Source organism: Pipistrellus kuhlii, unplaced genomic scaffold, assembly GCF_014108245.1.
Source record: "Pipistrellus kuhlii isolate mPipKuh1 unplaced genomic scaffold, mPipKuh1.p scaffold_m20_p_31, whole genome shotgun sequence".
NCBI classification, from domain to species: domain Eukaryota; kingdom Metazoa; phylum Chordata; class Mammalia; order Chiroptera; family Vespertilionidae; genus Pipistrellus; species Pipistrellus kuhlii.
In genome coordinates this window covers 3,748,312-3,765,171 of record NW_023425531.1, presented here as the reverse complement: position 1 = coordinate 3,765,171, position 16,860 = coordinate 3,748,312, and the positions used below count along the sequence as shown (strand labels likewise).

At 39.4% G+C, this 16,860-nt stretch overlaps 1 protein-coding gene across 7 annotated transcripts in view; it reads right to left on the bottom strand.

Annotated features, from left to right (window-relative positions):
- The window catches only part of TNRC6A (trinucleotide repeat containing adaptor 6A), a 99,095-nt gene that overhangs the window by 32,670 nt on the left and 49,565 nt on the right, over nucleotides 1-16,860 (bottom strand). For 2 of the 7 annotated variants that reach the window (XM_036460396.2, XM_045570274.1), the window contains one exon: nucleotides 10,286-10,675. The exons of 4 other annotated variants lie outside the window; for them this stretch is intronic. In XM_036460396.2, coding sequence (XP_036316289.1) covers nucleotides 10,286-10,675 — 390 coding nt within the window. Of the gene's footprint in view, nucleotides 1-7,788; nucleotides 7,879-10,285; nucleotides 10,676-16,860 lie in introns of those variants that run through there. One more of the 7 variants, XM_036460410.2, reaches the window with a different exon arrangement.

Here is a 16,860-nt window from a genome sequence, read left to right as displayed (position 1 = left end):
ACTTAGAGGGAAGGAGGGAGGGGAGAGAGAGAAACATAGATATTATAGAGAAACTCTCTACAAGTGCCTTGACCAGGAATCGAACTGGCAACCTTTTGGTGCATACAGAGTGATGCTCAACCAACTGAGCCACTTTGGCCAGGCTAGAATAGCTTTTACATGTATCTGTTTGGGGTCCTATAACAAGTTTTTAAGAATTACAAAGTCTTTTCCATTATATTTCCATTAATTGGTGTTCATATTCAACCTGAAATATTGTAGACAAGTTTACAAGGTCTTTGCTATTATACTTCCATATCCGTAGCGTTTACATTCAACCCAAGACATGCACACAAGAAAGAACAATTTCAGTTCTTCTCTTCTTCATAAAAATTTAACTTACCTGCATAGCCATAAGTTAATCGAAAGACAACAGAAAAGTTAACTAATATTTTGAAGATCACCGAATGACTATAATTAAAAATCAATTGCTGGCCCTAGCTGGTATGGCTCAGTGGATAGAGCATCAGCCTGTGGACTGAGGGATTCCAGGTTCAATTCTGGCCAAGGGCACATGTTCAGGTTTCGGGCTTGGTCCCCAGTGGGGGACATGCAGGAGATAGCTGGTCAATAATTCTCCCTCATCACTGATGTTTCTACTTTTCTCTCCCTTTCCCTTCCTCTCTGAAATAAATAAAAATGCATTAAAAAAAAAATCAATTGCTGATATTGAAGACTATTAATGATCAGTCATATAAGCCAATAATCTTACATTTACTGCTTTATATTATCATCTAATTACTTTATAGCAGGCAGGGCAGGCAGTTTTAGTGCTTCTAACTCAGTTTAAGGACCTGGTATAGTTAGCAATTCTTCATAGAAGATGGCTGCATTTTGATAGTCCTTAGGGAGTAGCTTAAATTTCAGTTCTCTTTAGAGAATCAGCATATGCAGTGCTTTTATTTTTATGTATTTAAATATATTTTTATTGATTTCAGAGGAGAGGAGAGATAGAAACATAAATGATGATAGAGAATCACTGATCAGTTACCTCCTGCACACCCTATACTGGGCCCGCAACCTGGGCATGTGCCATGACCAGGAATTGAACACTGACCTCCTGGTTCACAGGTCAATGGTCAACCACTGAGTCATGGCAGCCTGGCTGCAGTGCTTTTAACACACATGCTAAGTCATGCCCTAGACTTATTACTAATAGGAAAATCAGGTCCCATTAATAACACCATTTTCTCTCAAAGCACTACTGTTAAGCAACAAAAGGTGATGGAATGAGATATAGCAGAAAAGAGTACTACTACAAAGACACCAAAAATGTATATATAATTCAACATATTAATTTTAAAGTTCTGTAAGTGACTGATTTTCACTCCATTTAAGAATCACTTTAAAAAGATACACACACACACACACACACACACACCTACCGCATTGATTTCAAAGAGGAAAGGATAGGGAGAGAGAAAGAGATAGAAACAAATGACAAAAGAGAATCACTGATCGGCTGAATTGAACCGTGAACCAGTTGACTGAGCTGCAATGGCCGGGCAAGAACCGCTTTTTAAAGCTGACATCTTTCAGTACCCACAGGAAATTAAGGGTATCAAAAACCAGTCCATCCTACTAGATGAAAAGAAATCAGCACGCCAGCACCTGAACTACCAGCAATATCCCCCAGCACTACGGCCACGTGCCTCATGAGCCCTTTGTCACCAAGTCCGAGAAGCAACCCTAGAGCACAGGTGACTGCCTCCCGCCCTTCTCGAGGTACCTTCTCCCCAAAGAAAAGAATAATCCCATTTATTTAGAATAATAATCCCTTTCCTCATCTCAGTAAGATTTATCCTCGATTCCTTCCTGCACACAGCAAATTCAAACGTTACCAAGCTCAAATCTATCCACTTTTCTCTGAATCTAAAGCAATGAAGCCACCATCATAGCCTCTTTACCAGCTATAGCAAAAGTATTTCTGTTGCCATTATTTGCTCTCTGGTGTATGTATATGTGTATATGTGTTGCCACATCCATACAGCAGGAATAAGAATATAAGACTGGGAATATTAGACAAAATTACCCAAGTTGAAAATAAAGGGAGGGACCTGAAATTTAACAATGAAACATCAGATACATTTCCATAACAGGAAAAAGATGGAATATTTTTCATCAGCACTACTAATCAATCTTGTGCTGGAAATACAAACCAATGAAATATGATCCCCAAATGAGGCAAAGATAGTAAAAAAGAAACAGAAAAGACTGACATTTTAAAAATAATATTTTCTATATTCTAGGAATAATCAACAATAAAATATAATGGAAAAAAAAAAAAAAAAAAAAGAGCCTCATTGTAACAATCCCAAAAATCTATGAAGCAATCTGGAATAAAGCTACAAAAACCCTTCAAATAACATGTGATTGAATTTATTGCATGCCATATTGAAGGCAACTTGATGAGTATGGAAATTTTCTCAACAGGAAGCTGCAACAATGTTTGAAGTTTAATCCAATTATAAGAAATGGCTAACAAGTCTGTAACTTGGTTAGGAGTGATTAAAAATTCATATAAAACAAATGAAAAAATTTAAAAACCTCAAAAAGAAGAGTGCCAGGTGGGAAGGGGACAGAACAGCATCTCCTGCATTACACAGCACTGCCCTCTTCAACTGAGCAGAGCGTGACCTGGAAGCATGCTGAAGATTAGCTTTGAAAGAACAATACTTTAAAAAGATGTTTTTAAATGAGGCAATTTTCCAAACAAATCTAAGTGTTAAAAGAGGAAAACATGACATTATCAGCGAATGAGAACTTTCTATACATGAAATCAAAGAAAGAAATTTACAAAATGGCAGACTTGAGTACTTGTCAAAAACAATAAAGCTTTTAAATGTCATCATACATCAAAAGTGAAAAAAAAAGAAGAAAAAAGCCAGTAAAATACACATTTTCAAACTAACTCTATTCTAGACTTTGAAATGTTAGTGAAAATTTCCCTCAGAATCTGGTCCCAGCTTCACTGGGAGGTGGTTATGGTCTAAGTTCACTGTCTCCTACGTATTCTAGTAAAACAAGGAGATATGCCAACAGTAATTATTCAATAAAATTCCATTCTTTAACTTGGAACTTAATACTTCCAAAAACACTAAATTAAAAGACTTTCAAAATTGCATTTACCAAGGGTGAATCACAAGGATCTTTTTAGTTATGGAAAATGTTGCAGCTTAGCTACAAAATGCAGAGATGTGAATGTGTGTGTGTGTGTGTATGTATGTGTGTGTATATGTGTGTGTGTGTGTGTGTGTTGCAGCTTAGCTACAAAATGCAGAGGTGTATGTGTGTGTGTGTGTATAGAGATACTAATCTAACAAGCTGTAAAAGAATAAGACTGCTCAACAATCACAGCTAAAACATTTCGACAAATAATCTAGTTTCTTACAGACAAGGAAGCTAAAACTCATCATTATAAATGATCTGAAGAACACATGATAGAAACATGAGTGATGGAAACATGAGTGAGTAGAAGATGCCCACAAAACTCTTACAGGAAATAGTAAGGAACAGTGCATGTGGAGCAAAGGGCACAGTGGAGTTTTGGTGAGTGTATGCGAAGTACAAAATTTTACACAGTGCACTGCCGAGGCCACTAAGATTTGGATGACTGCATTTCACTGAGATACAGCAAGTCCAAATGTCACCAGCACTCTGCTCTCTCACAATTACCTTAGAGAGTGGAGCAGCTTGAGCACCACCCTGAGGAAGAATGCAGCAGTGCCCACAGCCTGCCCAGGACCATGGAGAGCACACGTGGGGCAGGAGGGAGACTGCAGAGAAGTCAAGTGATTAATTCAGGATGAAATTAGAGCTAGAAAAGCTCATATATTTTTCTTATTAAATTTTTAGCATATTTAGGTAAATATGTGCTTTCTGCCTTGAAGACTTTCAATCTCTCCAGAAAGGAAAGATCTTAAGAAATAATACTTGAGCCCTAACCAGTTTGGCTCAGTGGATAGAGTGTCGGCCTGCGGACTGAAGGGTCCCAGGTTTGATTCCAGTCAAGGGCATGTACCTTGGTTTTGGGCACATCCCCAGTAGGAGGTGTGCAGGAGGCAGCTGATCAATGTTTCTCTCTCAACGATGTTTCTAATTCTCTATCCCTCTCCCTTCCTCTCTGTAAAAAAAAAATCAAAAAAAAATCAATTGCATATATATATATATGAAAGAAATAATACTTGAAATTTTACAGTATTTTTAGAAAATATGAAATGGTATCATTGGAAATATGAGAATCTTAGATGTATAATTTCAAGTATTACTTACATGAGAAAATACAAAATGTTTCTTTTAGTCATTCTAGCCTCTAGTCCAGGGTTTGGCAAACTTCTGTAAAAGTCCAATCAGTAAATATTTTAGGTTTTGCCAGCCAGGTGTTCCCTGTGGCAACTACTCTGCCAATGAATACCCTGTCACTGAAAGCAGTCAGACAACATGCAAAGAACTGGGAGTGGAGACCAACAGGCTACAAGATTAAAGACAATGGTGATACCACAACTAAATGCAACACGTGGACCATTTCTGGTTTGAGAACCAGGTTGGGGAGGAGGGGGGACAGCTAAAGGGCATTCTGGGGCTGGGCTCTAGCTCAGAGGGCAAGTGCCTTGGCCAGACCAATGGTGGCAGCAGTGCAGACGAGAGAGAAAAGCTCAGAGACATTGTGGAGTTAAAATGAGCAGGGCATGGTAAACCCATGGCCTTAAGAAGGAAGAGGGGAGTCAAGCATGATATTAAGATTTCTAGATGGGTGACTGGATGAATGGGGACGCCAAACTTTTGAGTAATGGATTCAGGAGGAGAAACTGGCATGTCGTAAGATAATGAATTCAATTTTGGACATGCTGAGCATGATGAGTTCCAAATCAGCTGAAAACATCCAGACTGGAACACGTGAACCTAAAAATGGGAGTGATCTGAAACAAAGCTACGGGAAGGAATAAAACCTGAAAACTGTTCAATGAAAAATGAAAAAATGAAAGGGCTTTAAGAAGAAAGTAAACAATAAAATTGTAAATACCTATTAAGATAAAAATAGCCGAGACCGGTTTGGCTCAATGAATAGAGCATCAGCTTGGGGATTGACGGGTCCCCAAGAACTCTGAGACAAAGTGGAGGAAAGAAATTCTATATTAGTCTCAAGAGAATGGGAGTTTAAAGGATTTTATTTTATTTATTTTTGCTTTTTTTTTTTTTTTTTTCACCTCCCTCTTCCCCTCCTAAAGGAATTTATTTTAAAGGGTGATAGATCCAAAACCAGTTTGGTTCAGTGAAGAGATCGTCGGCCTGCAGATTGAAGGTCCCGGGTTCGATTCCGGTCAAGGGCATGTACCTTGATTGCAGGTACATCCCCAGTAGGAGGTGTGCAAGAGGCAGCTGATCGAGTTTTTAACTCTCTATTCCTCTCTCTCTTTGTAAAAAAATCAATAAAATATATTTAGAAAGAAAGAAAGAAAGAAAGAAAGAAAGAAAGAAAGAAAGAAAGAAAGAAAGAAAGAAAGAAAAGGGTGATAGAAACTTGAGTATGTTCATAGACCAAGGGGAAGGTACAAGTTGAGCAAGAAATGGAAGTTACAAGACAACAAGGATATGTTCCACATTCATTGAAAAGATAGCAAGCCTGGCCCATGTGGCTCAATGGTTGAGCACTGGCTTATGAACCAGGAGGTCATGGTTCGATTCCCAGCTGGGGCACACGCCTGGGTTGCTCGATCCCCAGTGGAGGGGTGGGGGGGGAAGAGGGTGCAGGAGGCAGCCAATTGATGATTCGCTCTCATCATTGATGTTTCTAACTCCCTCTCTCTTCCTCCTTCTGAAGTCAATAAAAACTTAAAACAAAAAGAAAAGACAGTGAAGAGCACAGGTGAATGGACAGTATTTTAATCTTTAAACATCACTGGAAATTTTAATGTTAACATTTATTAATATTTCCCCCAAGTCTTGGTGTTTCACCAATATAGATCAATGCCCCTGAGCTCCTTTTTATAATAAAAAAGTTCTAAAACAAGAAAGGGTACAAACAATAATATAAAAATACCTGCCTGCTGCTCACCTTAAGAAATACACTACTCGCTTTAGTATGAAACCCTTGTGTATCCCTTCTGATTACTATCAATAGTATATCTCCTTCCTTTCCCATTGCATAACCAAGTGGTAACTTCTCAAAATACTGTATTTTAATTCATCAGTAAGCAATACATTATGTTGGTTTGTATGCTTTATATTTTATACTAGAGGCCCGATGCACTAAATTTGTGCACGGGGGTGGGGTTCCCCCCCTCAGCCCAGCCTGCACCATCTCCAATCTGGGACCCCTTGGAGTAGGGGTGTCGAACTCAATCAGAGAAGGGGCCAAAATCTAAAATCCAGCCTAAATCGCGGGCCGAATGGTTTACTGAACAGTCATAAACTGTCATTGTGATGGAAACGCAGCGGAGTGCAGTGATGACAGCGCGGTGCGGGCCACATTGCAAGGCCTGGTGGGACGGATTTGGCCCGCGGGCCTTGTGTTTGACACATGTGCCTTGGAGGATGTCCAAATGCCAGTTTATGCCCGATCTCAGGGATTAGGTGTAAATCAGCAATCGGACATCCTCTAGAAATCCTGGACCACTGGCTCCTAATCGCTCACCTGCCTGCCTGCTGTTCAGTTGTTTGATTGTCCCTCACTAAACCCCTGCCAGCCTGGTCGTCCCACACAGCCTGCGAGTTCAGTCATTTGGTCGTCCCTCACTAACTCTCCTGCTGGCCTGATTGCCCCATGCAGCCTGCTTGTTCGGTTGTTTGGTCGTCCCTCATTAACCCCCTGCCGGCCTGGTTGCCCCACAAAGCCTGCTTGCTCAGTTGTCCCTCACTAACTAACCCCTCTGCCGGCCTGGTCATAGGCAGCCATCTTGTGAGGAAGTGAGGGTTAATTAGCATATTATCTAGGATAAGTGATACCATACTGTGAAGAAACAGAAAAACATTCTTGGGACAACCAGTAGAAATGTGAGTGTCCCCCTTTTGCTTAGGGGTGATCATAATACTATGGCTGTCCTTATTCTTAGGAAATTACCTGTGTAAGTATTTAACCCTTTGCACTCCGCTGTCCCCTCTCAGGGGACATCGGAATTCTAGCATATCACTCGGATGTCCCCTCTCAGGGGGGACATTGCAGTTAATTAGTGATTACGGGGAATTGAGTTAATTCAACGCACGTGTCCGCTGCAAAGTAGTGTCGAGTAGCTGGTAGCCAATGTCCAGAATGGTTCAGAGTGCAACGGGTTAAGAAATGAATGTTTAGCACATGTATGTCTATATGAGGGGGGAGGGTATGCAGAGGTAAGTAGTAACAACTAATAGATTTGGGTGGACAGCATATAGGGGTTCCCTGTTCTATTTGTTCAATGTCTCTGTATTTATCATGTAAGCTCGAATATAAAATGTGGGTTGGGAACCCTTTGGCCCACAAAAAAACACTGGAGCCAGCCTGCTAAGCATTGGTCCTCTGCAAATTCCAGTGTCATTTAGGCAGTAGCAGGGCCTGATGCCTCACAGCTCTAAGGAATCAACTGCAAAAGGTCTCAGAGCACCAACTGAAACATCACTAAGTGTTTCAGCTCAGCTTGCAGAGTTGTTTGGTTTGACCAGCACAGGATTTTAAAAAACGTGACATGAGGATGTAAAGGTATTTCAAGCAGGGTACAAAAATCAGTACATTTACCGCTGGTCCCTTCACTCCTTTTCACCTTTTACTTCACTTACCTGCCAGCTTGTGAAGGCATTTTACTTTGTGACCTCTGATTTATAAAGTACCCAGTCTCATGTAGGTACTATCCCTACTCCCAGACTGCACTGAATACATGAGACATGCATTATATGAGGAAAAGGGAGACATATCCAGCATTGCACAAAGACTGTAAAAACATTTCTATGTATGTACTGAATGTAGTTATTTAAATGTCAACTCTACCCCATTAACTATCTCTATTCAGGAGACAAAAAGCCAAATGTAAATACAGACAGACAAAAATGAAAACAGATCGGCCCCCACAATTCTGAACTGCATATAGTTCGCAACACAGAATGCCTGTTTCTGGGCCACTGCGTGTGCTGTGATGCTGTCCACAATGCTGCTCCTCACAACCACCAGGCTAAATTAAGGGCTGGTCACTATGTTGTTCTATTAACCTCTCAGGAGCTGGGACAATGTTAACTGTCTAAGAAGTCTCCCCTGACTCACAGATACCCAGGGGTCTATTCTGTGGCTAAAGTTTCTACAACCATTCCTAGCAGTACCACAAAGAAGTTTTAATGTAAATGTGTGACATCTGCTGGTGAGTGGGAATTCACAAATGTTTACAGACACAAAAGCGCAAATCTGGTCTCCTGCAGAGTGCTTTTCCTCAACATTTGCACTCTAGTCGCTGGGACTAACAGACCGCAGTCAGGCAGCCACACTCTCCTCACTTCCACCCCCTCTCCGTGTGAACGCTGTTTGCGCCCGTCAGGTCCTTTAGGAAGAGGTGGGATACTTTTCCTTCTCAGACTCTTCTGAAGACATCTTCCTATGTCCACATCTTAGGCCTTCTTGTCATCTGAACGTACATCTGTAACACTTTTGGATTTTTTGAACCATATCCCTTTTTGAGAAGCAAGATTCTTACACTCCAGTTGTTTACATTTCAAAAACAGCTCTGTTCTTTCATTTCCCAAACAGAAAAGCATATTCAAGATATATCATTTTCTCAATTTCCCACCCACTTCCCTGTTTAATTACCATACCACTATTGCTTAGCTTGCAGTAGGTACTCTGTTGTATAATAACCTCACTTAAGTTTTTAACTGCATTTCTTATTATGCTGATGACTCAATACATCTGCTTCCAATGTGACTTCCCAGATGAACTTAAAACCAACTATCAATTGTTTAGCATCAAGACTGTGTCTAAAGCAGACTTTTCTTCTGAAAAGTGGAGGTCCTCTGTACAACTTTTGAGGGAGAGAATTCATCCAGTGCCAAAGCTATTTGCTTTAGCATGCCACAATTCAATCCTCAGAGCAATCTCACAGATTGGATGGATATTACTGCCTACACTGAGAGTAGGAAAGGGACTCAGGTGAGCTGAGTGATCTAGCCAAGCTCACCTGGTAATAACTGTCTGGAGGGAGGGTATTAACTCAGGATGATAATTCAAGTTTTCATCAATTCCAATAACAACATGCTGTTCTAATTACCTATGCTAGAAAAATTGCATTTCTGTCCTCTTCCTCCTTACCCATCACAGCCAGTAGGTTGCCAAAGCACAGCATGGTTATTATGAGCACAGCTATGGAGTCAGACAGACATTGCCGAGTCCAGACTCTGCTAGTTACTAGCTGTGAAATACCGTAACATGTAGAACAGCTCCTGCTCCATAGACAGAGTGTAGAAAGAGACAGTGCCATCTGCCTGGGACAGCAGAGAGGGCTGCTCGGGTGAGATCACACACATGGAGCATGTAGGTGGAGCTAGGATACAAAAACCAGGTCCATTTGGCTCCAGAGACTCGATTCATTGCCAGTATGCCAGTGTTGCCATGTGTGGGAACCTTGATTCTCAATTCTCTATCTGGCCTGTGATAAAAGCTTCAAAATATTTTGAAAAGAGAATGAACAAAGCAACCAACCCTCAGAACCTATCAGAACAACATGTCGTAATGCACTGGGCTTTGAGAAAATTGTAACCACACACTAGGTGTACTTTCTGCCTCACCATCATTAGTGAGCTGAGAAAAGCCAATCGAGGCAACAACTGAAGGCATGTGCTGTGTGAACATGATTTTCATGAGTGGTAGCCTTTCAATGGCGCATGGTAACTGAGTGATCTAGGCAACTTATTTCATGGCTTGTTTCCTCCAACGAGAAGTGGAGAGAAGAACAGCTTACATCTTACAGGGTGCTGAGGATTGAATGCAATAATATGTCTAACTGCTTAGAATATAACTTGAGAGAAGTGTTCAATTTTAGTTATAGTCGCATGATCAATTTTAACTCTAAGCTGCTTATTAAAATAGGTAGAACCTGGAGGGAGAATGGTTAAAAAGGTTTTTAAAGTAGGCAACATTTCAAGACTCCCTATTCATAACTCCCTGTACAGATCGCTATTTTGCCACCCAGATACTAATGAATACAAATCCATTACCCCCAAAGCCATGAATTCATAACCCTGCTCCATCGCTAGTGATGACAGCTCAAGTCTCGTAAGAAACACCTTCTCTCACCTGACTGGTTTTTGCTGTTCTGCACCTCTCCGTTATTTTGTGGCTGTTGGTTTGTTAAAGCACTGCTTTCTGACTGGCTGCTTAACACTTTAACAGCAGATCCCAGGTTTGCTGCTATGACAGGAAAATGCTGACCCCTCTTTAGAAGCTGCTTATGTTCCTGGTGGCGGAATCGTGGTGGTACTTCACGAGGATACCGAGGCAAGGCCTGTGGTGGCTGCGGCTGCTGTGGCTGTGGCTGCTGTGGCTGCTGCTGTGGCGGCTGCGGCTGCTGCTGATTGTTGGCTGTGGCTCGTTTGGCATTATTATTAGTGCTGGTTGCTGTGGAAGTGCCGTTATTAGAGTTGGCAGGCTGAGGCTGGCTTACACTGGGCTTTATCTGTTCTGGCACTGATCCCGACAAAAGAAAAGGGGTGGAAAAGATTAGCCAGTAAAGTGTACCTCCACAGTTAGCCATCTAAGTAAAAAGGCACTAAGAAAAACAATCCTAAAGGAACAAAGCTTTAAATGTGTGGGGACATCCTCATTCACGGGCTCATTTTCCTAGGAGAGATCACCACCAGCAGTCATGTTGCCTTCTGCTAACTCCCTATCTAGCGAGGTGGTGGAGACCATCGGCATTCCTGGGTCCATGACAGCTTGAGCTTACCATCCTAGTCCATTCTCTGATTGGAGAACAAGCACTGATTATACAACTATGGAACTCACAATAAAGTTTTGGTAACCTTAAAAGAATCCTCGATTCCCTGGTAACTGTTCTTAATCTGCTTCATGTTTAATGTATTTTCATCTTCGAAAGACAACACAACACAAAAACAAGAGTAGAAAATCTGTCGCTTAACATCAGCCTGATCACTGAAGGGTTGTGGGTTCAATCCCCAGTCAAGGGCATACACCTGAGCTGCAGGTCTGGTTCCCTGGCCAGGACACGAGCAGAAGGCAACCAATCGATTGTTCTCACATAGATGTTCCTCTCTCTCTCTCTCTCTCCTTCCCTCCCCTCCACTCTATCTCTTAAAAAAAAAAGGGGGGGGGTATCTTCAATAAGACTTAAAAATAAAAGGAAAAAAGGAAGGAAAGAAACAATCTGTTTCCTTACAAAAAGGCAAAGTTGATGTTTTTGGGTTAAAATGTAAAGTGTGAATCAAACTGAGAACAGGGAAGTAAATACAAAGATAACAGGATGAAATCTATGAGACTAATCAAAATTGAAGAAGTAAATCTCAGAAATAGCTATTTGTCTACTATATGAACAACCAGAAATTACAGAGAGTGAATTTTGAACTCCTAGAAGAGATTAAATAAGTAAACAAATGGACAGACATGCCGTAAGCCAGTTAAGGTATGCCCAATCTCTAGAACCACAGATACAGCAAGGTACATGAACTTCTGGTGCGAGACTGACGAGGTTTCCAGCCCAGGTTGCCTCCCCTAAGCTCTGTGCCTTCGGGCGAGGTGCAGGAAGCTAACTGAGGCCGTGGCTCAGGGATAAAACTGTGTAGGGCTGTCCTTAGATTACATTATGTGGATTATTTTCGTGGCACAAACACAAGGCTATATAAACAGTGACACAATACCACCTTCAACTTCTGTAGCAGCTTAATGTTTCTGTGAGATTCTGATGCATGTTTACAAATGCCATTGTCACATAAATAAAGTGAAATGTCTCCACATGAGTTGTGAGGAAACTCACAGAAAACTGTTCAAGGCCTGAAATTAAAACAGCCACAACCTCTAGCTGGGTTATCCCTGTCTTTCTTGTGTACACAGGCCAGTCTTGTTCTAGTATCCAGCATAATGTAAACACTCAGCAAACGAAGCTTTTACTGTGGCCCAAATAAAACAAGTGTTTATTCCAATGCCTACAGTGCGTATGATGCTGTCGTGAAGTGTTGGTCATCTGTGTTGTTCCCAATAGTCATCCAATTTCCACTTACACACCCTCAGTTCTAGAGTCTCCTCTCATTTAACAATCTAGCCCCACTAGTGCTTCCTTTCTCTAAAAAACTGATGGATTTAGATTATATCACTAACAGTTTTTTAAAAATGTTTTTATTGATTTTTAGAGAGGAAGGGAGAGGGATAGATAGAAACATCAATGAGAGAGGAACATCACTGACTGGCTGGCTCCTGCACATCCCCTAACAGGGATCAAGCCCACAAGCTGGGCAGTTACCCTGACCGGGAATTAAACAGGCGATCTCTTGGTTCCTGGGTAGATGATCAACCACTGAACAAAACTGGCTGGGCAATACTTACTTTTTTAAGTTCCTAATCGAGGATATTTTTCCACTGATTTTCAAACAGAGTGGAAGGGTGGAAGGAGGATTGGGGGGGAGAGTGAGAAACATCAATGTGAGAGAGACATATCAATTGGTTGCCTCTCACATGTGCCCAACTGGGGCTGAGTATCAAAACCATAAGCGAAATACGTGCCCTTGACCGGGAATCAAACACACAACACTTTGGTCTGTGGGCTGATACTCTAATCACTAAGCGAAACCAGCCAGGGCAATACTATTGTAATACTTTTTAACATATGATTTTGGCCTCTTATTTAAAAATATATTTATTGACTTCAAAGAGGAAGGAAGAGGGAGATAGAGATAGAAGCATCAATGATAAGAGAGAATCACTGATGAGCTGCTTCCTGCATGCCCAACACTGGGGATCAAGACTGCAACCATGACATGTGCCCCAATAGGGAATCGAACCATGACCTCCTGGTTCAAAGGTCAATGCCAACCACTGAGCCACACCAACCACATTTTAAAAAAAAAATGTTTTTTAGGGCAACTGAAAAGCCTCTTATTAATAATCATTTGGGCCAAGTACATTCTACGTCTAATTTCTTTATGTATGACATTTTTGTCTCTCAGACAATTTAATGCTCCCAGAATGTAGCAATAATGTATATTCCTTTGTCATGAAAAATATAAGGCACTGGATATTCTAAAGTACCTCTAAAACAACAAAAAAGTGTATGTAATTATAATTATAAAATTATAAGAAAAAAAACCCTCAGCTTTTACACACTTAGTCCTGGGACTCAGAGTGGTTTTTGGCACTTGAATATACCTATAAGTGGTATAGCTACACTCTGCTAAAAAACCAGGCTTGTCTGCTACTTTATGAAGAGGAAATGATGGTGACAACAATTTAATACCCAAACAAGATGATATTTGTGTGAGAGCAACAGGAAAATGTTTTTCAATGTAGTCAAGAAATCAGAATATATATAACCTATATAAAACACTTGAATGACCCACATGAAGACATGCATGAGAACCCTAACACTACCTCAAGAGTGACAGGGAATTTGAAAGCAGGTTTATATGCCACCCAGCAATTCCATTCCTATTTCAAACAACTGCTGTTCTTATCAGTCAAGTGCCACAAGGAAACCAAAGCTGAGATAGGCACTCAGTTCTGGGGCTAGAAATAAGTAAAAACATTAATTAAGACAAAAAAATAATGCAGAAAATAAAAACCAAAAACATCTAAGACAATGTAATTATTAATTACAAAATGAAACTAAATAACCTGAAGTTAATCTCAAGTGTAAACATGAGATACAGTAGTAAAGAGCAAAGGAAAAACTAACAGTGTATATAGGTGGAGTGGAAGGCAAAGTTGCTGGGCAATAATTATAAATAAACATTATAAAATGTATTTAAAACATTGGCTATTTTGCATGTGTAGTTAAAACTTAGGATAATCATATCAGTAAATATCCAAATCAATGGAATAAGAAGAAAAAAAAAGAAAAGAAAAAAGAAAACGTGATCCATTCAACAGCTACAGAAAATGCAATAAAAAGAACTATCTTATTATTGTCGTTAATAAATGTGCATGTGTTAAATTCACTTGTTAATTAAAGCCCTTAAACGGAGTTAAGAAAATAAAAATCACACTTAAGGAATATACTTTGTAAAAATTGCTCCTGAGCCCTAACCGATTTCGCTCAGTGGCTAGAGCATCAGTCTGTGAACGGAAGGGTCTCAGGTTTGATTCAGGTCAAAGGGCACATGCCTGGGCTGCAGGCTTGATCCCCAAAAGGGGTGTGCAGAAAGCAGCCGATCAGTGATTCTTTCTTATCATTGATATTTCTCTCTCTCTCCCTCTTCTTTCCTCTCTGAAATCAATACAAATATGTTTTTTTTTTTTTTTTAATAGCGCCTGAAACAAAACAATGCAGGGAAATTGTGGGTTGGGGAATGGGGATTGGGGTTGTAGAAACAGATATTACCAAGAAATGCTAACAAAATTTAAAGAAAGCAGCAGTAATATCAGATTTTTTAAATTAAAAGAGGAGAAAAGCATTATAAAGGCTAAGAAATATTCTGCATTTATTAAAAAGCCAATTAAAAAGATATAAATAGCTAAGTACTTTTATATGTCAAATCTTAGTCTCAAAATATATAAAACCAAATGGAGACAGATTAAGAAAAACTGAATAAAAGCAAAACAATATATTCTGAAAACAGATAATATAAAACCTTTTTTTTGAGAGAGAGATAATAATATAAAACCTTTTTGACAAGTACCCAAGAAACAGTAATAAAAAAGTACACACGTACACACACACACACACACACACACACACACACACACGCTCTCTAAAGAAAACATCAACAAACTGCAAAAAGTAGAAGACAGATATTTCTGAATTACAATGCAATCACAGTAGAAACAATAAAACTAGCAAATAATATTGCCTTAAATAAATTTTGAGTTAAGTAGAAAGTACCAAAACTGCAGGGTTATCAAGAAAATAACAGCGAAAACAACATACATAATTTTAAGATAGGACTAAACCAGTGCTCAAAGAAAAATTCATAGCCTTATTTTCAGCAAACTAGAATATAATGCATCCAACTCAAATTAAAAACAAATCAAAGGAAGCAGAAGGAAAGAATTAGTAAAGATAAAATAGAAATCGATGACTTTAAAAGTTAACCAATAAGTCCAAGGCATGGTTCTATAGAAGAATAAACTACCAGTTAACCCGATTTTTGAAAATTTTAAATAGAAAAAAAGAAAAAAAATTTAATTAAAATATTTCTTTAAGTTCAACTCTATAAATAATTTGAAAAGCTGGAGGAGGGAAGCATTTAACACTGATCTCAGAAGAGGGGGAAGAAATACAGATTAATAAGCATAGAGAAATTTATAAAATCACCAATCAGTACCAAGTGATTACAATGATCAATATAACCATACAGTCCTTTTTCTTACTAGCATATTTTTAAGAAACAGCATAAGATGGAACATAAACATAACAGAGTTACCATAAGTCAGACAAAATTGTAGTACTCCCAAACAATGGGGGAGGGGGCCGACACAGATAGAAACAGTACTTGGAATATTAAAAAAAAAGAAAAAGAAAAAAGATAATTTCAAATTTAGAGATCCTAGAAAGATAAGAAAGTACTATATGTACAAGTACCCAAGAAACAGCCATAAAAAGCTCTCTCTCCCTCTCTCTCATATACACACACCATCTTTCTCTAAAGAAAGCATCAACAAATTGCAAAAAGTAGAAGACATTATTTCTGAATTTATTGAATCTATGCCAATAAAACAGAAAGTATTGGTTCAAAAGACTGACTGGATTCAAATTTTGGCTCTGTAATTTACTAGCTGCCTGACCATGATATGACTAAACCACTTATTTTGAGACTAAGGTTTGATATATAAAAGTACTTAGCTATTTATATGGGCAAGGTACTTAAACCACTCTGTATCTCTGCTTCCTCATCTGTAAAAATTGAAGTATTAATACCTACAACATGTAGGGTGGTTGTGAGGCTTTAACAGATAATAGGTATAAAGCACTAAGAATGGTGCTAGCACATGGTTAGAACTCACTAAAAGTTAGTGATTACTATTAGCATTCTAGGTTAAGGAAAGGAGGAGAGATAAGGAGGATCCCCCAAGTTGCCGGTCTGGAATCTGGGCAAACAGTGGTACCATTACCAAGATATGAAATAGAACACAAAAATTAAGTTTGGTTCCTGGTTGGTTTGGCTCAGTGGGTAGAGCATCAACCTGCGGACTGGGGGTCTGAGCTTTGATTTAGGTCAAGGGCACATGCCTGTGTTGAGGGCTCGGTTCCCGGTGGGGGGTGTGCAGAAGGCAGCTAGTTGGTGATTCTCTCTCATCACTGATGTATGTTTTCTTTCCTTCCTCCCTCCCTCTCTCTCCCCCTCCCTCAAATCAATAATAAGAAAATTAAGTTTGGGAAGTATGTGAAAGAGAATGAGTTCAGTTTTTAAATATTAGGTTTGCTGATATTGTGAGATAGAAATTCTCAAACATTTTGGTCTCGAGAGCTCTTTACACTTTTAAAAGAACTTTTATGTGGGTTGCATCTATAGATATTTACCATATCAGAAATTTAAAAATATCTAATGATTCATTTAAAAACAAACCCTTTACATATTAAAATAAATACATTTTTTAAGTAGCTATTTCCAAAACAAAAAGTTAGTGAGAAACTTGCATTGTTTTACATTTTTTAAATACCTGCTTAACTGAAGCCAGGTGGATTCCCACATTTCTTTTCAATTTAT